General features: G+C 42.9%; 1 protein-coding gene across 2 annotated transcripts; it reads left to right on the forward strand.

The window, feature by feature from the left end:
• The first annotated feature begins 11,212 nt into the window (after nt 1-11,212).
• LOC113011959 (calpain-1 catalytic subunit-like) lies at nt 11,213-27,162 on the forward strand. Of its 2 annotated transcripts, none has more exons than XM_026151854.1 (22): nt 11,213-11,237; nt 11,510-11,764; nt 12,318-12,387; nt 12,503-12,621; nt 12,833-12,966; nt 13,060-13,234; nt 14,660-14,734; nt 14,969-15,054; nt 18,225-18,299; nt 18,761-18,921; nt 19,577-19,743; nt 19,957-19,968; nt 20,072-20,280; nt 22,131-22,170; nt 22,411-22,479; nt 22,619-22,676; nt 22,774-22,835; nt 23,027-23,095; nt 25,023-25,101; nt 25,792-25,908; nt 26,160-26,212; nt 26,311-27,162. In XM_026151854.1, exons 2-22 carry the CDS (start codon nt 11,528-11,530, stop codon nt 26,335-26,337), a joined length of 2,094 nt encoding a protein of 697 aa, XP_026007639.1. In that variant the 5' UTR covers nt 11,213-11,237; nt 11,510-11,527; the 3' UTR covers nt 26,338-27,162. The 2 variants fall into 2 exon arrangements, with proteins under 2 accessions (XP_026007639.1, XP_026007640.1); XM_026151855.1 differs by having other exon boundaries at nt 11,225-11,247.
• The last annotated feature ends 19 nt before the right edge of the window (nt 27,163-27,181 follow it).

Here is a 27,181-nt window from a genome sequence, read left to right on the forward strand (position 1 = left end):
AAAGAGCCACTTTACCCCGTCTGACCCAATTTACTTAGTTAATTACCTTTAAGCAAACATACAAAGAAAACCCCTAATAAGACCTGTTACTGGGAGTCACATGGTCAGTAAACTGTCAGCGTACAGTGGGGCAAAAAAGTATTTAGTCAGCCACCGATTGTGCAAGTTCCCCCACTTAAAATGATGACAGAGGTCAGTAATTTGCACCAGAGGTACACTTCAACTGTGAGAGACAGAATGTGAAAAAAAAATCCATGAATTCACATGGTAGGATTTGTAAAGAATTTATTCGTAAATCAGGGTGGAAAATAAGTATTTGGTCACCTCAAACAAGGAAAATCTCTGGCTCTCACAGACCTGTAACGTCTTCTGTAAGAAGCTTTTCTGTCCCCCACTCGTTACCTGTATGAATGGCACCTATTTGAACTCATCATCTGTATAAAAGACACCTGTCCACAGCCTCAAAAAGTCAGACTCCAAACTCCGCCATGGCCAAGACCAAAGAGCTGTGGAAGGACACCAGGAAAAGTATTGTAGACCTGCACCAGACTGGGAAGAGTGAATCTACAATAGGCAAGCAGCTTGGTGTGAAAAAATCAACTGTGGGAGCAATCATCAGAAAATGGAAGACATACAAGACCACTGATAATCTCCCTCGATCTGGGGCTCCACGCAAGATCTCATCCCGTGGGGTCAAAATGATCATGAGAACGGTGAGCAAAGATCCCAGAACCACACGGGGGGACCTGGTGAATGACCTGCAGAGAGCTGGGACCAAAGTAACAAAGGTCACCATCAGTAACACACTACAACGGCAGGGAATCAAATCCCGCAGTGCCAGACGTGTTCCGCTGCTGAAGCCAGTGCATGTCCAGGCCCGTCTGAAGTTTGCCAGAGAGCACATGGATGATACAGCAGAGGATTGGGAGAATGTCATGTGGTCAGATGAAACCAAAGTAGAACTTTTTGGTATAAACTCAACTCGTCGTGTTTGGAGGAAGAAGAATACTGAGTTGCATCCCAAGAACACCATACCTACTGTGAAGCATGGGGGTGGAAACATCATGCTATGGGGCTGTTTTTCTGCCAAGGGAACAGGACGACTGATCCGTGTTAAGGACAGAATGAATGGGGCCATGTATTGTGAGATTTTGAGCCAAAACCTCCTTCCATCAGTGAGAACTTTGAAGATGAAACGAGGCTGGGTCTTCCAACATGACAATGATCCAAAACACACCGCCCGGGCAACAAAGGAGTGGCTCCGTAAGAAGCATTTGAAAGTCCTGGAGTGGCCTAGCCAGTCTCCAGACCTCAACCCCATAGAAAATCTGTGGCGGGAGTTGAAAGTCCGTGTTGCTCGGCGACAGCCCCAAAACATCACTGCTCTCGAGAAGATCTGCATGGAGGAATGGGCCAAAATACCAGCTACTGTGTGTGCAAACCTGGTAAAGACCTATAGTAAACGTTTGACCTCTGTTATTGCCAACAAAGGTTATGTTACAAAGTATTGAGTTGTATTTTTGTTATTGACCAAATACTTATTTTCCACCCTGATTTACGAATAAATTCTTTACAAATCCTACCATGTGGATTCATGGATTTTTTTTTCACATTCTGTCTCTCACAGTTGAAGTGTACCTCTGGTGCAAATTACTGACCTCTGTCATCATTTTAAGCGGGGGAACTTGCACAATCGGTGGCTGACTAAATACTTTTTTGCCCCACTGTATGTGTCGCTTTAGAACAAACATCCTATGAAATATAGACGTTTGAAGCAAAGTGTCCTGCCCTAAACAGCAGCATGAAATTTATAAATTGAGCACATGGCTTGGACGTATCCCAGGCTAATGTAAGGTGTGTGCCAACTACCATGACACACCTGCCACCATTAGCGTTAGACTTAATGATTATTCACTGTGTAAACAATAGCAGGCACACAGTTGCTTTCTGGTGCTGCTAAGTGTCATGGTCCTGGGTCATTTTGACCCAGTGTTCTTAGTTTTTCTGTAGTTTTGTATTTTGTTTCTTATGTCCATTGGATTGTTTGGTTTGGTATTTGGATTCCCTCTGTGTCCATGTTTTTATTGTGGTGTTTGCTCTGGTACCGTGTTCCCATCCTATGTGTTCTGTGTTCTCCTCATCCCCTCGTATTCATCCTTCTTCTCTGCCTCTCTCTCTGCCTCTCTCTCTCCGTGCTCATCTCTGTGTACTGTGTTGTGTTTAAGGTCCACATCTTGGTGTCAGTATCGTCAGTTTCGTGTCCTCCCTGCTCGGCCATGAGTAATTGTCTTCAGCTGTGTTCCCCGTGTGTTCCCACTTCCCTCGTTACCTTCTGTGTATTTATGTCAGAGTGTCCCTTTGTTCTGTGTTGCGTCGTCCCTCTAGGTTGTGTGCATTTTCCGTGTCTTCCCAGCGCCTCAGCTTTTAGTTGCTCCCAGTATAGTTTTGTATGACTTCTTATGTTCCTGTTAATAAAGACCGGCCTTTGAGTTCATCCCCGTGTGTCTAGAGCCGTGCATTTGGGTCCTCTCTTTCCTTCACACAGCCGCCGCATGACAGAACGACGCAACCACGTAATGGACCCAGCAGGCTCCGCCCGTGAGGGAGATATTCTCCGTGTACAGAGTCTGGTGCAACGAATAACCCACGCCTCGGACTCACGGACAATTTCCGTCGGACTTAACGCCATAAAGGCAATAATCGAGGGAAACCCTTTCCTTCAGCAGCTCACCTGCTATGAAGGCTTTATCGACGAATTGAGCCGAGCTAAGGAGGCATTACAAGCCCGTGAGCTGGCAGACAGTGTCCGTTCCCGGGATTCCACGCCACAGCGACTGCAGACGGAGATCTCCGCCCATCAGCCGCCGCAGCAGCAGCAAACTAAGCTCGCCGCGACGGTACCGCAGCAGCAGACGGGGCTCTCGGTGTCGCAACAGCAGCTGCTAAAACGAGAGGGTTTTTTGGCGCCGCTGCCGCAGAGCCCTTCTCCATCCCCTCTCAGCTCTGACCGTCGCTCTCCCGCTGCTCTCCTAGCAGCGATGTGGTCGGATGATGAAGAGGAGACCGTCACCCCCGCATCATCACCGGTTTCCCCCGTCACCTCCGTTCCCTCATTAAGGAGGAGACGCCGTCGCCGGTCCTCTCCTCAGTCGGATTCCGGGACTACTGGGCAGCCGGCTGGGGTGAGTGACAAATACACTTTCTCTGTTCGCTCTGAGGCTAGTTCTCACTACTCTGAATGCAGGAATGCAAACTCTGTGACTCTTGCCGTAGACGCTAAAGGCTCACGGTCTGTAAACGTTGAATCTGAACCCGAACTTCTTATGAACCATTGTACTGCCCGGAGGGTCAACTCAGAGACAGTTTCTCCTACGTTTGGACTCATATTCGAGAAAGATCATCCTCCGCTAGTGTTTCCTAGGTCTAAAAACTCGAAGTCAGCATTTCCTGAGTTAGAGACACCTGTTTCTGTGCCCTTTACCTGTGTGTCTGCTGAGGATGATTGTTTTGCAGTTAAGCTCACCCCTGGGGCTTTACTACCTGCCCCCTTAGATGGTAAAACAGTAAAATCCAAGACTGTAAATGTTCCTGTGAGAGCTCGACTCCAGCTCGTTGCTTCTGAGCCATCACCCCCGGGGATTGTCCATTCTGACGTATGTACTGATTCAAATGTTCTTGAGTCAGGGGGCTCTACACCCACCACTGTTTACCCTAGGTTTACTGCTTCCGGCGATCCGGTGGTAAAAGACTTTGTTTCATCTGCCTCTCCGGTGCACAGACCTATGTTTACATCGGCTATTAACCCCTCCTCTGTCAGTATAAGTACGGTTAGCTCCGAAGAAAGAAGCTCTAAGACTGTTGGTGCATCAGCTGATCACATTTCTCTAGAGTCTGTACACACTGACGGTGATGCATTAGTGCCTGTAAGCTACAGCTTTAGTACACTTAACGCTACGAAGTCAGAGCGCTGTTCCTCATCCGCTCACTCAGGGCAGGGAATCGATCTCTTGCAGACTGTTCTTTCTAGGCCCGCCTCCCAGGCCCCTTGTGTTCTAGGGATAGCTGCGGCCCAGCACTCACCTGCACCTGTCTCAATTCCCCAGGTGAGGGGGGCTGGCGCCCAGCTGGTCCCTGTTCCGGTTTCCGGGTCAACTGAGGCTCTGCTGGTCCCTGCACCCGTATCGGCTCCTCGGGTGGGGACAGCAGCCGCCCAGTCCCTGCCGAAATCTGTGCCAACCGCTGAGGTGGGGCCCGCCAGGACCCAGCCAGTCTCTGCACCTGTACCTACTCCTCAGGTGGGAGCGACTGGTGTCCAGCAGGGGCCTGCACCTTTCAACTGCGTTGTAGGCCCAGGGGAACTGACACTGCCACCTGTCCTACATCCGCTCCCACACCCATCATTGCACTCAGCTGCACAGGATGCCCCTCAGTCAGTCATTCGACCCATAACCCTGCCATTAATACACTCTGTAGCTGAGCCGTTAGCCGCCCGACCCGCAGCCACTTCAGCCACTCCTCCACCCGTCACACCTCCACTACAACCATCACTGCAGTCTCTAGCGCAGTCTCCTGCAGCTCTGCTTTCCCCAGTGCAGTCTCCAGTGTCCCCAGTGCAGCCTCCTTTAGCACAGTCATCCACTCAATCACCAGCTCCACTTTCCCCTCAACTATCACTACCACCTCTAGCTCAGTCTCCTGTGCACTCACCTCTGGTTCATTCTCCTGTGAAGTCATCAACTCCACTGCCTACTCCACTCTCACCACCTCCGTTACAACAGACATCAGTTCAGTCCCCTGTGCCAGTGCAGACGCCCTCAGTTCAGTCTCCCGTGCAGTTATCTACTTCACCACCATCAGTAGCTCAGCTCCCACTCTCATCCGCATCTCCAGTAGCTCAGCTCGCACCTGAACCATTGGCCCAGTCCCCGATAGCAATACGGTCTTCTGTTCGGCTTAACATTCAGCCAGGGGTCCCAAACCTCTCTGGCTCTACATCAGCTCCTGCTGGAAGCTCGGATGAGCTCATCCAGGACTCCGCGGCTCCCACGCCGCCATCTACCTCGTCCGCTGGGGGTTCCAGTGAGCCCGGCCAGCACCTCCTCGTCTCCGCTGAAGGGCCCGAGGGGCCCGTTCAGCCTCCTGTCTCCGCTGGAGGGTCCGAGGGGCCCGTTCAGCCACCTGTCTCCGCTGGAGGGCCCGAGGAGCCCGTTCAGCCACATGTCTCCGATGGAGGGTCCGAGGGGCCCGTTCAGCCACCTGTCTCCGCTGGAGGGCCCGAGGAGCCCGTTCAGCCACCTGTCTCCGCTGGAGGGCCCGAGGAGCCCGTTCAGCCACCTGTCTCCGCTGGAGGGTCCGAGGGGCCCGTTCAGCCACCTGTCTCCGCTGGAGGGCCCGAGGTTGTGTGCATTTTCCGTGTCTTCCCAGCGCCTCAGCTTTTAGTTGCTCACAGTATAGTTTTATATGACTTCTTATGTTCCTGTTAATAAAGACCGGCCTTTGAGTTCATCCCCGTGTGTCTAGAGCCGTGCATTTGGGTCCTCTCTTGCCTTCACACAGCCGCCGCATGACACTAAGCCTTGTTTAGTTAATAGGTCAAATTTAACAACTGAACTGACATTACACTGGCAAGTCAAGCTGAACTCTCTGTGACTGAAGATACTAAAGGAACCAATATTGTATTTATAGTTAACCTTTTTTCAAAAAGAAAGTGAAAAAATATGGTTAAAAATAGTTTCTTGAGTCCAGAAGGGCAGCGTCAGCCTACTTTAATGAGCAAAGTTGATTCAAAGGGTAATGAAAGGAATAAAATATTATATAGGCTGAGATACAGCTACTATTGGTCTGTGTATTATCTGTCAATCCATTCACAATTTAATTCAAGTCATAACTGAATGTTTGTGGTATAGAATAAGAAGTATTTACTAACTCATATTGAATATTATCACCCGTTAATCTTAATTATGTTAATTATGTGTTATAATTTATTTTAATGTGAGATGGGTACATTTGCGTGCTACCATCTGCACGGTAGCATGCAAAGAACAACTATAATCTCCCATATTTTAAAACATGTTTAAAAATGTCATCTTTGGACTTTAATACAGGGAATCTGTTACCTGTCTGTCATGAGAGCTCCACCCTGAAACTACACCTTAAAAACACAAAGGCAGATGCACAACAGACGACATCTGCTTTCTACATTTTGACTCTCAAAAAAACAGTCAAATTACTTTGTTTAGACAACGTTTTAAGGTGATTTGAATGTGCTAGTCATCTTTTTTCATAAAGACTATGTGAAAAGTGGATTTATATTTGAATCATTCAAAACAAAAGCAACCATGAACTCACAAAAACTCAAACCCTGGATTCAAAACCGAGCTATTTTCCCATCTTTGCCGTATTAGGTTTTGCATTTATCATTAATCATTCTTGGACAACAACAACAACAATCTTTATTTATAGAGCACATTTAAAAGCCAAGGGGATGCCAAAGTGCTTTACATAAAAGAATAAAAGAATAGAACAATTAACACTATAACATCAGAGTCATATAAGTGTGGAATTATGTTCACAGGTAAAAACCACTAATAAGAGTAAACTATAGCACATAGCTATAGCAAAGTAAAGCTGTACCATCAAACACAGTGATAGAGAACATAGACAACGCAAGACAACGCAAGACAAACAGAAAAATTAATAGAATAACTCACTGCAAACAAGGCCAGGATTTAACTGGTAGAAAAAGCAAGTTCAAACAGATATGTTTTAAGCCGTGATTTAAAAGATTGAATAGAATCAGACGCCCGGATGCCAATCGGGTGATTGTTCCACAGCTCAGGTGCAGCTAGAGCAAACGCTCGATCACCTCTAGACTTCAAACGAGATCTGGGCTGAACCAACAATAACTGTGAGGATGATCTTAAAGCCCTCGCAGGAACATATGAGTTTAAGAGTTCCTTAAGATAGCTTGGTCCTGTGTTATTAGTAATTTTAAAAGTAAGCAACAGAATTTTAAATTGAATACGAAATTTCACAGGCAACCAGTGCAGATCAGCAAGGACGGGAGTGATGTGAGCAAACTTCTTAGTTTTAGTTAGAATGCGTGCAGCGGCATTCTGGACTGTCTGTAATCTATATAGAAGGGTAGTGTCACGGCGGGGTGCGCCGATGTGTGCGGAAACAGGACCCAGAAGCAGATGATGACGAGGAATAGTAATGATTAACAGAAAAGTGAACCTTTATTGCGATGACGACAGGAAATGAACCAAGAGACCAAAGCAAACAGGCAAAACACTAAGAAACAAAACACTAAGCTGGCAAAACACTAAGAAACAAAACACTAAAGGTACTAAGACCAAAAACTATAACTATGATTGAGGTGGAAAATAAACAGGCTAAGACTATGACTATGACTATGACTGTAACTCTGGTGAGATAAACAGACGAACTGACAATGGCATGAAGAAAACAAAAGGCTTAAATACAGACATGAGGTGATCAGGGGAAGTGGCGACACATGGGGGAAAACAGCTGACAGACATAAACCTAATGACAGGACCAGGAGAGGAAAGCTAAATACAATGAACAAAGAACACATGACATTGTCAGAATAAAACAGGAAACAAGGCCAAAAAAACAAACAAAATGTCCATCAAAAATCACAGGAGCGCAGGGAACAGTTCATGACTCCTCAGGGGACCGACCCGGAGGGTGACGGTCCAGAAAGTCATAGTCCATGTGATCAGGGGGCCGGCCCGGGGGGTGACGGTCCAGAAAGCCACGGTTCATGTGATCAGGGGGCCGGCCGTCCGTGCGGACGGCAACGGCGGCGACACGGAAACGGTTCAGGGGGCCGACCTCGACGGCGGTGACGTGGAAACAGTTCAGGGGGCCGGCCGTGCGGAAGGCGACGGGGCGGAAACAGTTCAGGGGGCCGGCCGTGCGGAAGGCGGCAGCGGCGCCCAAGTGTCAGGCGTACCGGCCGAGGCTTGGAGGGCACAGGACCAGGTGACGCTGAAGCAGAGGCTGGCCCAGGCGACGCTGAAGCAGAGGCTGAGGCCGGACCAGGCCTATCAGAAGCAGAGGCAGAGGCCAGACCAGGCGTAGCAGAAGCACAGGCAGAGGCCGGACCCGACGAGGCTGAAGACTCTGAGGCCGGACCCGACGAGGCTGAAGACTCTGAGGCCGGACCCGACGAGGCTGAAGACTCTGACGAAGCTGGACCCGACGAGGCTGAAGACTCTGACGAAGCTGGACCAGACGAGGCTGAAGACTCTGACGAGGCCGGACCAGACGAGGCTGAAGACTCTGACGAGGCCGGACCAGACGAGGCTGAAGGCTCTGATGAGGCTGGGCCTGGCGAGGCACAGGCTGAAGCTGGACCAGCCGATGACGAGGCGGCCGCAGATGGCGGCTGAACGGTCCCCTCGGACCCTCCAGCTGACGAGGCATGAGGCTGGACGGGCTCCTCGGGCCCTCCAGCTGACGAGGCAGGTTGCTTTTCAAGTTGCAGCAACACACAGTCTATAGTGGGTGAAATGAGTTTGTATGAGTTCTCAGACTGAGGTGTGGCAGAACCAGGTGAGGCGTCGTCCTCAGGCTGAGGCGTAGAAGCAGCAAGCAGTAGCGCAGCAGGTGGTGGTCCTGCAGGCGGCGGCACGGGAGCCGCAGGAGGTGGCGCTGCAGTCACAGGTGGTGAAGCAGAAGGTGGCCAGACGGGCTCCTCAGGCCCTCCAGCTGACGAAGCATGAGGCTGAACGGGCTCCTCGGGCCCGCCAGCTGACGTGGCGTGAGGCTGGACGGGCTCCTCGGGCCCTCCAGCAGACGTGGCATGAGGCTGGTGCGGTTCTCCTGAACCCCCAGCTGACGTGGCATGAGGCTGGATGGGCTCCTCGGGCCCTCCAGCTGACGAGGCATGAGGCTGGATGGGCTCCCCGGGCCCTCCAGCTGACGAGGCATGAGGCTGGATGGGCTCCCCGGGCCCTCCAGCTGACGAGGCATGAGGCTGGATGGGCTCCCCGGGCCCTCCAGCTGACGAGGCATGAGGCTGGATGGGCTCCTCGGGCCCTCCAGCTGACGAGGCATGAGGCTGGTGTGGTTCTCCTGAACCTTCAGCAGACGAAGCATGAAGCTGGCTGGATTCTCCTGAACCTCCAGCAGACGAAGCATGAAGCTGGCTGGATTCTCCTGAACCTCCAGCAAACGAAGCCTGAAGCTGGCTGGATTCTCCTGAACCTCCAGCAGACGAAGCATGAAGCTGGCTGGGTTCTCCTGAACCTCCAGCAAATGAAGCATGAAGCTGGCTGGGTTCTCCTGAACCTCCAGCAGACGAAACATGAGGCCAGACGGGCTCCCCGGGCCCTCCGGCTGACACTGAAATTGGCTGCACCAGCTGTACCTCCGTCTCCGGCTCCAAACCGGCCTGGATAGCAGTCCCACAGCAGCTTAGCTGAGCCTGATGGCTAGCTTTTCCAGGGCAAACAGTCTCGGTATAGCCGGGCTTATTAACCGGAAAAGTAGTGTCAATTTCAACAACTTCCTGAGAGAAAACATGAGGAGCCAAAATGTAATCACTCACTTGCGTTTGTGATACGGAGCGTCGGTGGCGCGCACGCCGCTTTTTCTTAGGAGTGGAAGACGGCGGAGCGATGGGTGGAAGTCCCTGGTAACTCCGAGGTCCCCCGAGAGCCAGTCGAGTTCCCCGGAAAGAGTGCTCGTGCTCCGGAATGAGCCACGGCTTCCACCCGAGCTCCTCCTCCAAGAGAGCGCAGAATATAGACTGGCGCTCGTCGTCGTCCAAGTCTATGGTGTGCGGCGCTTCCTCGCGCTGAACTGTGACAGGAGTATGGCGAGACTGTGATGAGGGCGTGGAAACTGGTGAGCTGAGAGGTGGTGACGCTGCGGCGAATCTCAGCGAACCGACACGAACACACTCAGGTTCCGGAGGCAGCAATGGAGATGACTGATTGTGGGGTTGTTGTGACTGGTGGGTGCTGGAAGCCATTTCCTGACTCGACAGTCCCTGGGCCTGCAGCATCTCCTTTATCCTCGTAAAGGCATCAACTATGGCAGGTGAGTCCGGGAGCTGGAGAAGGCGGGGATCCCTCTCCATAATAGCTTCAGCAACGTTAATCATTACCAGCTTGCTCTTCAAATCGGGCGCTGTAAAGATGCGGTCGAGGATCGCTTGGATCCGAGCAGTCTCCTCCAGACACTCGGTGAGAGCAGAATCCGCTGGGTCCATGACTGGTCAGTTCGTTCTGTCACGGCGGGGTGCGCCGATGTGTGCGGAAACAGGACCCAGAAGCAGATGATGACGAGGAATAGTAATGATTAACAGAAAAGTGAACCTTTATTGCGATGACGACAGGAAATGAACCAAGAGACCAAAGCAAACAGGCAAAACACTAAGAAACAAAACACTAAGCTGGCAAAACACTAAGAAACAAAACACTAAAGGTACTAAGACCAAAAACTATAACTATGATTGAGGTGGAAAATAAACAGGCTAAGACTAAGACTATGACTATGACTATGACTATGACTATGACTATGACTATGACTATGACTGTAACTCTGGTGAGATAAACAGACGAACTGACAATGGCATGAAGAAAACAAAAGGCTTAAATACAGACATGAGGTGATCAGGGGAAGTGGCGACACATGGGGGAAAACAGCTGACAGACATAAACCTAATGACAGGACCAGGAGAGGAAAGCTAAATACAATGAACAAAGAACACATGACATTGTCAGAATAAAACAGGAAATGACAACACAACTTAACAGACCTAATACGTGATGAAATAAATAGAAAACCCCAAAACATAGAAAACCCAGGAACAATAACTGCCTAAACTAAAGGCAAATAGGAAATAACACAAACTAATAACATATCAAAAAATACAAAGAAAACTCAGAGTGCTGGGTCGGAGACCCAGCCTGTGACAGGTAGAGTGGAGACCAAAATAAAGTGAATTACAATAATCATGCTTTGTGACTTGATACTTGCATATTTGCAGAGTTGACTGACTTGGAAGCTTTTAATCATGTAAATGTCTGCATTTCTTCTATTCTTCTCTCCGTTCGTGAACAACAGACAGCTGTACCAGTAAAAAAAAACAGATCAGGGAGGGCTTATTACGTGCTGACAGAAGCAGCCTCGGGCATTTACAGGTATGATAAAAACGGCAGAGTTTCTCTCCACCCACAGTCACTGCTGTCTAGCTTTTTGAGGTAAGGCAAGGTACTGTACTCGTACTGTAAACATTCTTAAGCAGCTTGGTTTACACTTTTTTTTTTTAACCTCTTTTTGTAACAGTTATGTGGTGTTGGTATTGTTACATTATTAACGCTGAAAAATACTTTACAGTCTTATGTAAAAGACTCTTGTGTAAAGGAGTACACCTACTTAGTGATGTCCTTTGGGCACGTCAAAGAAGAAAAACGAGTTTGTGTAATGAGAATTAAAGCTAATCTTTACACTTCTTAATGTTTGTTTTCAACAGCTTTCAAACCCTGCAGCTATGCCTCCTCCAGGTGTGTGCATGAACATCATCAGTGCACGCCACATGAAAAATGGCTACGGGACTGTCACCAACCCCGAGAGGTTCCTAAACCAAGACTTCCACCAGCTGAAACAGTACTGTCTCATCCAACATCTAAGGTACATCGATGAGATGTTTCCCCCTGACAGAAATTCAATCGGCAATGGGATACTGACGCCTTCTGACCTTGACCGAGTGGTGTGGCTGAGACCAGGGGTGAGTGTTGCATTGGCTGAAAACCCCAAATGCAAGTACATATAATCATGAAAGCTGTTTGAGGAGAGGGTGTGGTCTGTGGCTCTGCTGCAGAGGAGTGGTGGGGCATTGGGTTTGGTGGGCAGTGCCAGTGTAACTGATCACACCAATCGGTCCAGCTCTGCAGCTCCTCTGCAGTGGAGCCGAAGGCCATACCCCCACCACGCCGATGCTCTAACAATCTACAAATCTAGATAGTTAAGGCTCTTCATGAAGCATAGAAATCTGCTAATTCATTTGTACGTTGGGTTATTGGAACCTTTGTTTCATGGTGTGCCTGAATGCTTTACCAACCACAAACGAGGATGCACATTTTAGCTGCATGAAGTATTTCTTCAAGGGAAACAAAGACAAAACTGTATGAAACACCAACTGTTAATTTGTCAAATGATTGTTAATGTTTCTTTAACTTCTATAACTTTTGTTGCAGTAAGCCCAATAATAATAATGATGATAATAATAAAGAAATAATAACAATAATCCATAAAGATAAGAGTTTGTTTTGTTATTTCAGAAAATTGTTCCAAATCCATCGTTTGTTGCTGACGGGGTGTCCAGGTTCGACTTTGGTCAAGGTTGGGTTAGTAAGTATACTTATTCTTTCACTTCTTTGTGTCAATCTAACCATAATCAGCACAATTACTACTGCGATATCTGCACAGTAAATCATTCTGACAACTCAACTACATATTTTTACAGAAAACTGCTGGTTTATTGCCTCTATTGGAGCTCTGACATTTCAGAATCACATCCTTGGACAAGTTGTTCCACTTGAGCAAAACTTTCACGAGGATTACTGTGGACTGTTCCACTTCAGGGTATATACAGTACCATAATATCATTCATACCATTGAAAAGTCAGTGGTAAAATGTTGTCTGTACATTTTAAAGTTGTTTAAGGAATTACTTGAAATATTACGAGTCTTTTGTTTTGATATTCTGCCATTGCCAAAGATAAATATCTAAAAGCAGGTTGCATTAAACAATGCATAAAACCTTTTCGCTTTCTCTTCTCTCTCAACTGCTTAGTTCTGGAGATTTGGAAAATGGGTGGATGTCATCATTGATGACAAACTACCAACAATTGATGGCAGACTCATTTTTGTCCACTCCAGAGATCCAACTGAATTTTGGCCAGCTTTGCTGGAAAAAGCCTATGCAAAGTATGTAAAAACCCTGTGTTATTTCTCAGTTTACAGTGCTCTTTGTGGGAGTTATTTGTCAGTAAAAATAACAATATATCCACTTTTTTTCAGGGTGTGTGGTTCCTACACAGATATGAATGCTGGAACTCCTGCCGAGGCATTGGTAGACTTCACTGGTGGGGTCCACATTTATATTGATCTGTCAAAGCCCCCTCCAGACCTGTGGGAAATGATGTGTCGAGCTGGTCAATCCAAGTCACTGATGGGTTGTGGGACACCACAGGGTGTAAGCATTGATTTACACCACATAAAGCAACATGCTGCCTTGTAATCTTTGTTTTGAAAACAGTCAGGGGTGTCTGTCTTACTGAAAGATCGGGTGATAAAAAAGAACCTTCAGAATAATAGCTCTTAGCTCAGAGTTATCTTCTCCCAGCAGAAAAATAAAAACACTGTGTTGGGATTGTTCCATTTTGAGAAAGTGGTTTGATAACTCCCCCATTCACAGCGGCTGGAAATCTACCTGTCACATTAAAGTAAACAGCACCGCCCTGTTTCCCTGAAGTTATGCGCAATACCTAGAAAGCAGTACAGTTTAATAGAATGAAGAAAATCCCGTACATGTTAATGCAAGAGTGAACCACTCTCAGAGCCATAGTATGTTGTGAAAAGAAAACACTGGTAAATGTTTTTGACGATCATGTTTTTAGAGATATTTTTTATCAGAATTCAAATTAAAGTATAATCAGTGTTTTGCATGTATTATCTTTCTAAATACCTTAAATTACAGCAGAACAGTACCAATACTTTGTGGGTTGCATTTCTGTTTGTATGAAAGAATCTTCACCTTTTTCATCATGTAGTTTATTTTAATTAATTAATGACCCATAAGTGGCTCCACAGAATCTTGTTTGGCCCCTCAAACAGTAACTACACGGATAAGTCTTTTCAGACAGAGAGAGCTACTGATACATTAGACTCTGAAATACTTGTCCAGATGGTTTACTCTCATGATGAGTGAAAGCACTTAATCCAGCAGAAGCACGTCTCATATGATGTATGATAATCTTGCACCGTTTGAACCTTCACAAGAATTTAAGAAGCTGTTTGTTTTCCAAATAATGTTGATATATCCTACTGTATGAGCAAATACATGGGGCGACCGTGGCTCAGGGGGTTGGGAAGCGTATCTGTAACCGGAAGGTTGCCGGTTCGATCCCCGGGCTCTCTGTCCTGGTCGTTGTGTCCTTGGGCAAGACACTTTTTACCCTACCGCCTACTGGTGTTGGCCAGAGGGGGATGGCGCGATATGGCAGCCTCGCTTCTGTCAGTCTGAACAAGCTACAACCGTAGGTTGTCTCCACCAGTGTGTGAATGCGAGAGTGAATGAATAGTGGCATTGTAAAGCGCTTTGGGTGCCTTGAAAAGCGCTATATAAATCCAATCCATTATTATTAAATGAAATTTAATTTGCTGACACACGAGTAATGCTAACATAAGCAACAATATACTGGTTCTTTACTACTTTGAAAAGCCAAAGTTTGCTAATATGATTTTGTTTTCATTTAAAATTTGCCAATTAGCCAACTCAGCTCGTTCTTGTGTGTTCACTATTTATTACCTGCAAGACTCAAAAGCAAAATGATATTTTTCTTAAGTTGTGCTAATTTAAACTGAACTTGGAATGTTTACATGTGTTAATTCTTTGTAGGAGACAACTGAAAACATTGTACTACCAAATGGGCTGGTCCAAAGCCATGCTTACGCTGTCACAGGTGTTAAACAGGTAAGGTCTGGAATTTATTTAAAAGCTAATACAACATGCAGCAAACTAAAATAGAGTGGTTGTTAACGTTCTATTAGCAAGAGTTACGTTTTTAAGTTTCTAATGATGTTTACCTCAGCAAACAATTAATTTCATTCATTTTAAGGTAATAAAGGTACCGAGCTTGCATTTACTGTAAAGCAGTGTATTTTTTTTATTAAAGAAACTACAAATGTGGTTTCCTTTGGTGTGCAGATGATTAGCCGAGGGCAGATGGTGAACCTGGTGCGTTTGTGGAATCCCTGGGGCCACGGAGAGTGGAATGGAGACTGGAGTGATCGGTTAGAGCATCTTGCACTCACCATTTCTCTGGTTTTGTACCTCAGGAGAAAAAATACTGAGATAATTTAGCAGTGGTGGAATAGCATTATATATATATATATTATGCTCACAGGGAAGTATCAAGAAGTCCTGTGTGTTTTGTTTTAGTAATTTCCTCAGTGATAAACTTAAGGGGCGATCGTGGCTCAAAGAGTTGGCAGTTCGTCTTGTAACTGGAAGGCTGCCGGTTCGAACCCCGGCTCGGATAGTCTCGGTCATTGTGTCCTTGGGCAAGACACTTCACCTACCTACTGGTGATGGCCAGAGGGGCCGATGGTGCGATATGGCACCCTCGCTTCTGTCAGTCTGCCCCAGGGCAGCTGTGGCTACAACTGTAGTTTGCCTCCACCAGTGAGTGAATGAATAGTGGAATTGTAAAGCGCTTTGAGGGCCCTGTAAAGCGCTATATAAATGCATTATTATAAATACATTTTTAGGCATGCAAGGAAGGGCTGAGGATAGCTGAGGATATGTGGATCAGAGCCATGAGAAGCTTTTGTGTTGGTTTCTTATCAGCGTAATCTCTTAATTATGAACTTCTTATGTAAGTGAAGAAAAAAACCCCACAGATGGCAAGTTTTGACAGGACTTGAAGGTTTTATTCTAGAGTTTCTTATTTTGAAATACTTGATGATTTTAGGTGTGGTTTGTGGTTTGGAGGCATTCTCTAATGGCTCTGTTTGAAACTATTGAAACAAGGTCTGTCTTGCACACGAGGCAGAAGAAAAAGTCTCCTGACAGCTCTGAAAGACTCTTTGTTGACTGCAAAGGTCACTAATTTCCCACACGTCATCCACATAAATACAGAATGTGTATATTTGCAGATACACAAGTTATGGAAAAACAACAAACCAAAACAAAACAAAAAAACAACCAAAAAAGAACCGCAACACCATTACCAGCAACATTACCATCCTGGGTTAACCCCGTTTTCTTCATTCTTATACTTATTTAAAATTAGGTTTTTATATTTTACTTTAAACTGTTTTATGTTTTGACTGTCTTTTATTTCTTCTGTTAGACTGTTCCATAATTTAACTCCTGAAATTGAGATTGACATAGTTCTTAAAGTTGTTCTAGCACTTTGTATTTTTAAATTCCATTTCCCTCTTAAGTTATACCCACCTTCTCTTTCTATGAACAATTTACAGATTTCTTTGGGAAGCAATTTATTTCTGACTTTATACATTATTTGCGCTGTTTTAAGCTTCACCAAGTCTTGGAATTTAATAGCTTGCATTTTGACAAAGAGTGCATTTGTATGGTCCCTGTACCCTACATTATTTATTAATCTAATGGCCCTTTTCTGTATTATAGTTATTGTTTGTGTGTTACTTTTGTATGTGTTTCCCCAGACCTCTACACAGTAGCTCATATATGGCAGTAGTAAAGCACAGTATAAAATGTGCAGTGCTTTCTGATCCAACATATGCTTTGCTTTTCCCAGGACGGCAATGCCCCGTGCCAATTTCCCCCGAACATAAGTAATGTGTGGCTTCCAACAGAGCTTGTGGTCAATGATCACCCCAAGAAATTTTATTTCATTTACTCTTTCTAAATATACATTGTCAACACATATTTCTACTTCGATGTTTTTCTTTTGGTTTCCAAACAACATAAATTTGGTTTTATCGAGATTCAATGATAATTTATTTATATCAAACCACTTCTTTAATATCGTTAATTCCTGTGTGATCATTTCCAAAACCTGTGGCAATTCCCCACCTGCACACAGTATATTTGTGTCATCTGCAAATATTACAAACTTTAAAATCTCCGATACTCTGCAGATATCATTTAAGTACATAATAAACATTTTTGGACCCAGTACTGAACCTTGAGGTACTCCACAAGCTATATCCATCAAATTAGATTTATATTCATTTATTTGTACATATTGTTGCCTATTCCCTACATAGCTTTTTAACCATTCCAAAACCACTCCCCTAAACCCGTACTTTTCCAGTTTTTTTAATAGAATTTCATGATTAACAGTATCAAACGCCTTCTTTAGATCTAAGAAAACTCCGAGCGCATACCTCTTATTATCCATACATTCCGTTATCTTTTCCATTAGATCTATCAGTGCCAAAGCTGTTGATCTGTTGTTTCTGAACCCATACTGACTATCTGTCATTAATTCATATTTTTCCACAAAACTGTCAAATCTTTTTATGAAGAGTTTTTCCAGTATCTTAGAGAACTGGGAGAGTATTGACACTGGTCTATAGTTTGTAAAATGATGTCTTTCACCGGTTTTGTAAATGGGAATAACTTTAGCAACTTTCATTTTTTGTGGAAAAACTCCTTTTTGAAACGACAAGTTGAATATATATTTTAATGGTTTTACGATACCATCAATAACTGTCTTTACCGTTACCATATCAATATCATTCCAGTCTGTACTGGTTTTGTTCTTAAGTCCTCTAACCATGTCATAAATCTCTTTCTCTTCCACTGCTCTTAAAAACATTGAGCTACTATTCCTTTCAATATTTTCACCAGTGTCCCTTTCTATTCCATCAACCTTTATTTCTTCTGCCAGTTTTGGCCCTATGTTTACGAAGAATTCATTAAAGCCATTTACTATCTCCTCCATGTTATTAATACTTCTTGTCCCTTCTATAAAGTATCCAGGGTAATCATTATTCCTTGTTTCATTTTTGATTATTCTGTTTAATACATTCCATATATCTCTTGTGTTATCTTTATTGTGTTCTAACCTTTTAATGTAATACTCTCTTTTACAGGATCTCATTATATTAGTTAATTTATTTTTGTAAGTTTTATACTTCATTTCAGTTTCTATTGTTCTCTTTTTTATGAATTCTCGATATAAGGTATTCTTTTTTTTGCTGGCATTTTGTAGTCCTTTTGTCATCCATGGTCTTCCTGCATAGTTGTGTTTCCTATTGATTTCAATTACTGGGCAGTTTTTATCAAGTAATGTGTTAAATGTTCTTAAAAATCCTTCGTAAGCTTTATTAACTTCTGTTTGTTCATATACAATATTCCACATGAGTAGAGAGGAGTAGTTGTAGCTTGAATGAGCTTAAATTTGAAAAGTTTAGAATATGACAATATTGTATTCATATGCCTCCTCTTCCTTCTCTGAAAAATTTCCAAAAAGGTCACCTCTGTGGCAAACTGTGAGTCCTCAAGATCGAGATATGTGCCTAGCAGTCTATGATGACGGCGAGTTTTGGTAAGAAAAATCAAAATGTGACAAATGCAACACAGTAATTAGTTACACAATAATAAGTTCTTACCATAATTAAACAAAAGAAGAACAAAAAGATGCTTTCTAACCCTAAGTACTCAAATGTATTTGTGTTATACATCTCTATGCTCAAATGCTTAAAAGTTAAATTAGATTATATAGTTAGTTTCTTTGAACATAGTTTAATAGAATAATAGAATAATAGAATAATAGAATAATATAAATAATAGAATAGCTATTCAAGGGCAAAAGAGTCTATAGAGTTAGAATTTGACTTCCAGTGAAAGCTGCTAAACAAAAGCTGCTACGCTTTTGTGTAGATTCCATTAAATCAACAAATTGTTGCAGAATACATGCTTTTTATATTTCTGTTCATTTTTTGTTATCGTTCATTATCACGAAACTGCCAGAACTCATTATTACCTAAATTTATATCTGTTTTCAAGGATGAGTCTGAAAGACTTCTGTAAGACCTATTCAGAGCTCGACATCTGCTGCATGTGTCCTGACTTCCTGGATGGAAACTCTACCTGTCACTGGAAAACCTCCATTTATGAAGGTCGATGGGTTGCAGGAACCACTGCTGGAGGCTGCATGAAGAACCCTGGTATATTCAAAAGCTCTAATAAGTTAAAGCCTCATTAAATGCCTTAGTTATGGAAATAAATGATCTCTTTGCTACATCCATTTGCACAGCACCACATGCCTTTTAGCAATTCTAAACTAATTGCAACTATCATTTATTTCCTTTGCGCTATAATCAATCTTTGTAGACTACAGTGTGACCAAAATCCTGACCATACAATCTCACTGACTCTGAAAGGGTTCCTTCGAAGTCGGGAACAGGTCTGTGACCACCAGCAGTCAGTTATCATCTTCAAAGTGACTTTGATGCTTCAAAATACCAATAAAACATATAAATATGATCACATGGTAACCAGAGATAAGCACAGGAGTCTGGCAGTGATTGTAGTCAGAGGATAATTTTTTTTGGAGACAGGGTACTTCCTAACATATCATGTGGCCTATCCAATGACCTTGGAGGTGCCAAGGCCAAGGAAGTGCTATTTTTACTCTAGTGTGACTGAGCCATTAAATATAATTGCAATAATTTGGGAACTGTGAAGAGAAAGTGTCGTATTTCTGTGGAGTCAGTCTATCATCTTGTAGCTGCTTGTTAAGGTTTACTTAATAATAATAATAATAATAATAATAATAGATTAATGGAAAACTCCAAAATGATTTCCTTCTTTGCTTTTCAGAGAGCTTCTGGACAAATCCACAGTATCGGGTCAAGATTGATGAATTATCCAGTGAATGTGCTGGGAAACAGGGTGAAGTCAACATGCTGGTGTCTCTCATGCAAAAGCCAGATAAAAGGAATAGACACCTGGTCCAGAACCTCTACATTGGATTTTCTGTATTTGAGGTAAAGATTAGCCTTTATTGTTTCCATCACACTGGTTAGATTGGTGTACTCTGCACTGCATGTGTAGAAGTCATGTAGTAAACTAATGAAAAGTGGGAGTTTTGTGCCTCATTTACAAAAAACCCTTCAATTCCTAAATCATTAGTTTCCATTTAGCTTTTATAAAGACATAATTCACGTGATCTAATTTTTTTTTCTGTGATTTCCTCTAAGGTGCCTGAAAACGTGAGTATTTTCCCACAGCAAACATTTCATTTCACAATTTTCAAATAACAGGACCGAGACAGAGCGGAAGAGATTAAATATCTGTTTAAAACTGATATTACAGTACATGGCACACAGCGGGAAATTCCCAGCCTCTTTCTTCAGTGCGAGCAAACTTGTTGCCTACACTAAATCCTACATAAATGCCCGTGAGGTGATGGAGTTAATGATGCTGAAGCCTGGTGAATACGTGATTGTGCCATCCACCTTCAGTCCCAATGAGACAGCCTCCTTCATCCTGACCATCGTGTCCAAGGCAGAGACCCACGTGCAGTAAGATACTTGCAATCTTATACACTACACTGGCAAAAGTATTCACTCACCCGTCCAAATAATTTAATCCAGGTGTTCCAATCATTTTCATGGTTATAAAATCAAGTACTTAGGCATGCAGACTCCTTCTACAAACATTTGTGAAAGAATAGGTCATTCCCAGGAGCTCAGTGACTTCCAGCATGGCGATAGGATGACATCTGTGCAACAAGTCGAGTCGTGAAATTTCCTTGTGGGATTATCGTGTGCGGCTGTTTTTTAGGAGTTGGGCTCGGCTCATTAGTTGCAGTGAAAGGAACTCTTAATGCTTCAGCATAACAAAGCATTTTTGACATGCTTCCAACTTTGTGGGACCAGTTTGGACATAACCCCTTCCTGTGCCAATAAAACTGCATACCAGTGCACAAAGCAAGGTCCGTAAAGACGTGGATGAGTGAGTTTGGTGTGGAAGAACTTGAGTGGCCTGCACAGAGTCCCGACAGATCACCTTTGGGATGAATTAGAGCAAATACTGAAAAGTGTTTAAACACACATTATTAACACATTTAAATGTATATATATGTTTCTTCAGTTTCAGTTCTCTGATGTGAACTGAAACTAAAGAAGCTGGATGACTGTTGAAACGTCTTCAAGGAAACTTAAAGAAGTCCAGAAGCTTTTCTTTCCAAGCAAGTCTTTTGGCAAAATAGTGTAGTGACAAGTAATGTTCAAAGTTGGGGTAGTAAATGCTAAAAAATAAACATAATCTCAAACAAAGGTATTACTTTTGACAGAAAGGGTGGGGCAGAGGAGGCGCGGGCAACATGACAAGCAATGGTGCCCATCCATATCATACAACCTGTTTTGACTGTGTCTAGTTGTAAAAGTTCTACTATATGTTTATACTGCACTGATTTAAGCAGGTGCCTTTTTTGGAAGGTTTTGATGATGCTCTCAATCATCTGTGGAATTGCCTGGGGAACTTTTGACATCAACTATGCGTCTAAGTGTCGTAAAGAGTATTATTGGCACTATAAAAGATGTTTAGCAAGCAAGTAAAGAAGTGGCATTTTGGAGAGAGAAGAGCAGAAGGATTTTACCAAAAGACTGAGTTTGAGCAGTGCTGTCACTGATTATACAAAGTCTGATAGATGGAGTTCTTATGGCGGAGCTGTTTTGAAAGATTTAAAATCCATCCATTCGCTACCACTTATCCTTTTCAGGGTCGTGGGGGGTGCTGGAGCCAATCCCAGCTGTCATAGGGCGAGAGGCAGGGTACACCCTGGACAGGTCGCCAGTCTGTCGCAGGGCTAACACACAGGGACAGACAACCATTTGCACTCACATTCACACCTATGGGCAATTTAGATTAATCAATTAACCTATCCCCAATAAGTGCATGTCTTTGGTGGGAGGAAGCCAGAGTACCCGGAGAGAACCCACGCAAACACGGGGAGAACATACAAACTCCACACAGAAAGCCCCCGGCCTGATGGTGGAATTGAACTCAGGACCTTCTTGCTGTGCGGCAACAGTGCTAACCACCGTGCCACCATGCTGCGAGATTTAAAATCATTAATTGTTATTTGTTAAAAGTTTGCATTCTTACTATGTGGGTGTGCAAAGCTGGGCAAGTGGGAAGGAATTTTGAATGGGGAATTCTATAAATGTGTGTCATTGGTACACTGACCTGTCAGTCTGTGTGGACCTGTAGTGCTGTGGTGCTCAGGTATCACATGGCTGTATCGTCCTCAGGGTCTATCACAAAGTTGTTGCTCCTGTGATCTCCCGAATGACAATCCTGCACACTACTTTTACTTGCTGGTGAAAAAAAGTTGTACTCATTCCTTTTATCTGTCCTGTGTCCTCAGTGAGAACTCCAGTGGTCATGAATATATGGAATTGGAAGAGGTGAATAAGATGGATCATGTTACATCATCCAGTAGAAATATATACTGTCAAATAATAGTGAAAATAACCCCTTGGTATTTGGTAGAGTTGATTCTGAACAACTGACCCCATACTGACCCCATACTCAGTCAGTTTTTAACCTTGGTTGTTGTTGTTTTTTTTGTTAACATTGATTGAATGACACAGTCTAATCATTAATATAGAGATAAAAAACATGCTTAGAGCACCGCTCTTTTGCAGAACACACCAGTGGGAAAGAGTGAGGATGACGAACGTAAAAGGACACTGTTCCGTCAGCATTCTGACAAGGTAAAGGATTGTGTCTTGTAACAATAGTTCCTTTTTTTGGGGGGGGACACATGTCTATTTGCTTTTTTTTAATGAGTTAGATAATAAGAAACGCTTAAAAGTAACCCAACCATCACATTAAGCTTTGATTACTTTCCAGTATGAAGAAGTGGATGCAGAGCAGCTCAAGAGGCTCCTAAATGGAAAAATACTAAAAGGTTTGCACAGTAAAAGTGAAAGGCTACACAGTTAAAATAATAATCCCATGTAGATGGTGCCGAGTGTCCTAGTATGATTTACTTTTTTCTTTTTTAGGAGACTTGAAATCTGGAGGATTCACAATCGATGCCTGTCGCAGCATGGTAGCTCTGATGGATGTATCCTCGAGTGTCATATTGACTTGGGTGCATTTATATTGGCTTCATTTCAGCTGCTTACTGGAGCAAACCCTTACAATAACTGCACTTACATAAAACATATTAACAGTGTACAAGTCAAAACCTGCCTGCCCTTTTACTCAATAATGCAAAAATGCACAGTTCTGATATCTTAATGGTACCTTAAAAAGACATCTGTGACTGGAAAGCTGAATGATGAGGAATTTGTTCGTCTGTGGAAGAAGGCTGTCACATACCAGGTAAGATAAACATAGTAAATGTCAAAGATGTCATCACAACACAAAGGCAGGGTTACCTGACAGGTAATCAGAGGTGAAAGCAGGATTTAGTTTGAACACAAACTGTCACATTTGCATATAAGAACTCACTGAACAAAGGGAGCGACCTGGGAAACATATGATTTCAGATTTGGTGATGACATCAGGAAGGCTGTAGCACACAAGAAATAATGTTCATCCAGTTGCACATTGAGGTTTATTGCTCTGAAACACAGCAAAACAGCAACTCTGTGTTACTGACGGCTTCCATTACAATAACTGGCCTGCGTTACTTTTGTAAGGTATTATGTGTAATGGCCCTTTAGTAATCAGCCCTTAGTAAACAGAGCAAATGACAGACCAGTGAACAATACACAGCATAAGATGTACTGGCTGGTTTATCAAAACATTTCTTATAACTTTTACTGAAACCAGCTAATTGTTTTCTATCATATTTCTGATGGAACAACACGGTTAAACAGTTTAACCCAGGAGACTAACACCACTTAGCGCAGCGGTCCCCAACCCCCGGGCCTCGGACCGGTACCGGGCCGCGAGAGTTGAGGCTCAGGTGTGAAATGTATAGTTTTCAGGGTTTTTATCGGTTTTCAGCGTTATTTTGTTATCGTTTTTATCGTTTACTCAGTTTTCAGGGTTTTTATCGGTTTTCAGCGTTTTTTTGTTATCGTTTTTATCGTTTACTCGGTTTTCCTGGGTCTTTTCACGTGTGTTATGAAAAAATTTTCGGTAAAATTTTTCCGGTACCGGTACTAGTTTTATTTTGTTGTATTTATCCGCGACACCTTAAAGGCCGGTCCATGAAAATATTGCCGGGCATAAACCGGTCCGTGGTGCAAAAAAGGTTGGGGACCGCTGACTTAGCGCACAAAGGTTACTAGCGTTAGCCACGGATAACGTGAATCAACTCTCTTCTTTGGTCACATCAAACGCCTTATAAACAAGAATTACACTCCAAACATGTTACTTTAAATAACTATCAACTTTACATAAATGTATAGAGTTCTCGTATACTGCTCTCACCTGAAACACAGCAAAACAGCAGTTCTGTGTCACTGACAGCTTCCATTACAATAACTGGCCCGCGTTACTTTTGTAAGGGATTATTTTGCCAGTCTCTCATTTGTCTGAGACGCCACTGCCACCTACTGGCGAAACTAAATATCGCCTTAAAACCAAATCAGGTGGGAGCACACGTTAAAAAACTTCAACAAGAATTCTGAGGCTTGTTTTTGATCCTTAAAATACTCAGGATGCCACAATTATCAGGATGTTGACTTTATCTCACCCACACCACCAGACTACTCCTTTTGTAGACTAATCCATTGTGTATATTAGGATTTTCTCAATGTCAGAGTTCATTCAACAGTTGATCATGCTACAAAGAGAAATCACTTTAAGTCCATAACGACGGATGTTCTAATGCATTTACGTGTAGTTATTACACAATTATCTATGAAGTCTTTTAACATGTCAACCATTGATTTTCAAATATCAAATACAGCCCTACACACACATACACACACACACACACACACACACACACACACACACACACAATGTGAAAATGTGACATAAAAAATAATTAAACAAAGATTATCTTACATTATCAAGCAAGACTTTATATACAGTCTTCGAGCAAAAGTAACAAAACTTCACAAACTGAAGTGGATTTGTTTCATTTTTAAGCTTGTCTGTAATCTCTCCCTCACTGTTCTGTTTCTCCGTTATTTTATTGGTGGTCAAGCTGACTGCTCATGGAAGGAAAAACTAAAACCAGGAAATGTCCCAGTGCTGCTGAGGGGCAGAAGGTCACTGGTTCTAACCCATGCAAACGTCTTATTATAAATATTCTAACATTATAATCGCTAATTATGTGCTTTTCACACAGGAAATTTTCTCCCGCTGTGATGTTTCGAAAACAGGGACGCTGTCACTAAGCGAGCTGAGAAATGCTATGATAGCCTCAGGTAGACATTTAATTTTAAAACCCATTTTAAGATACTGTTGAAACACAAAACTATCCTGTGATTATTGAGTCTTTCACATTTTCTATGTAAAACAATGGTATAGTTAACATTTTTAGAAAAACAAAATGAACATGAAAACAATGGTCCCTCTAACAATCATTTATTTAAATCTCTCCCTTCATGCAGCTCTGTATCAGGTTTTAGCTCAGTGTTTAGCTGTCTGCTTATTTTTGGTCACTTTCTGTAGTAGTGGCTCTCACACTATGTGGCACCCAGAAGCTGGTAAAGACCAAAAACCAAGCTTAAAGAGTCTAAATAAGTGGGCTATATGACTGGTTACCAACTAATTAAATTGTCATATTAAAGTTTTTTATTTGCAACATGTCTCTGCTTCTTCTATGTGGCCAAAATGATTATTCCTCAGGTTAGTAAAATACCAAAGTAAGGCATTAAAGCAGAGAAAAGATCAGGATCCAGCTTAAATTCTACAATGAAGACAGTAATGGCAATCATACATTCAGTATTAATATGTTCTGAAGGTTATGTAAATAGTATTTTTGTAAAGTATTAGCACTTGCTTTGATATTCTACACAAACCACCTGTCTAGCAGCGTGTCTGTTTGTATCTGGTAGCAACCAGCCCTAATACACACTCCACTGACTTCATCTTATGAACTGTATGTTGGTCAGGAAAGAAGATCAGCGATGAGATGCTGAATTTGATGGCTCTCCGTTACGGCACCTCGTCTGGGCACATTACTCTGGAGAGCTTCATCAGTCTAGTACTCCGCTTTGAATGCATGTATCGTAAGTAAAACTGAAGAAAATTACAGTAGACATATTTTATATTCTTCAAAGGTTAAAAGTTGTCAACTGTGGAACTTGAATTAGATTTGAATATCTGCAATATCTGTCTTTTCTCTTTATTTTCTTTACAATTAGAAATTACTCAGAAATACTCATTACATCACTGACGGGACACCAAAAGGATGAAGTCAGAACAAGTTGTGAAACTTCTACTTTTTCTTAACTATAAGGATTTATGTCTTTCTCCACAGAAATCTTCAACCAGTTGTCTGATGGCAAGGCTATGACTCTTCAGGAAACAGAGGTGACTACACTTCATTTTAAAATAGTTAACGAATCATGTCATGCATGCGCGAGATTTTAAGGTATGAAACATTAATAATCTATGATTTTTTATTGCAGTGGATGTACATTGCAATGTACACTTAACCTGACAGAGGAGATGACCTGCAGGAATGAGAACAAAGAAGAAATAAACAAAAAAGAGTTTTTCAGCATGAAAAAAAAATCATGATATGCAACCACTGGGTGAAGGTTTACAGTATATGAACAGGGCAGCAGAGTTAGACTACAAATCTGTGAGGAGTAGAAACTTTACAGTACAACAGATAGAACCGTGAGTGTGAAGCATCTGTGATTATTTTACACTGAAATCATTTTTTACAAAAACTAATTCAAAGTTCAAAGGTGGTGGTGCTTTAGAAGCACAAAGTTTGTGTCAAATCTTTATAGCCCATGTACTCCACCTTTGCTAAATGTTTCTGTTACTGAAGTTCTTTTTAAGTGGGTTGCTGCATTTTCTTTTCCACTGCTATGATACCGTAAGAGGGTTTTTTTTGATTGTCTCCCAACCTAGAGTCACATTGAAATATGCAAAAAGCTTTTGGATGATGTGAGATTAAATCTGATGTCTCGGGAAAAAATGTATTCACTGTTGTGATTGGATAACCTTTCATCTAGTGCCATCAATTGGTTGAAACTTTACTTTGTTATTTAGCTGAGACCATGTGTGCCTGTACGTGCAGCCTTATGGTGCCAGGATATCTGATATGTCTGTAAAAAGTGTTTCTGATAGAGCATTTTAAGTGGGTTACTGAATTTTTAGCTTGGAATGGACTTTTTTTTTTTATATTATTATCAGCTTCTACACAAAGAAATGATTCAAGCAGCTACGACAAGCATCATAATTTCACGTACAAACCCCCTTTTTAGATGAAAAAAATAAATGAATGAAAAGCATGACATAAAAACTGAGCCTCACTGAACAGAGAAT

Source organism: Astatotilapia calliptera, chromosome 19 (genome assembly GCF_900246225.1).
Source record: "Astatotilapia calliptera chromosome 19, fAstCal1.2, whole genome shotgun sequence".
NCBI lineage: Eukaryota > Metazoa > Chordata > Actinopteri > Cichliformes > Cichlidae > Astatotilapia > Astatotilapia calliptera.

Bases quoted from the DNA above. Each gene is read 5' to 3' on its own strand.
- LOC113011959 (XM_026151854.1), top strand. From the start codon at position 11,528: ATGCCTCCTCCAGGTGTGTGCATGAACATCATCAGTGCACGCCACATG. The intron at 15,055-18,224 runs GTTAGAGCATCT...ATTTCCAAAAAG, and splicing joins AATGGAGACTGGAGTGATCG to GTCACCTCTGTGGCAAACTG. The intron at 25,909-26,159 runs GTAAGTAAAACT...CTTTCTCCACAG, and splicing joins CCGCTTTGAATGCATGTATC to AAATCTTCAACCAGTTGTCT.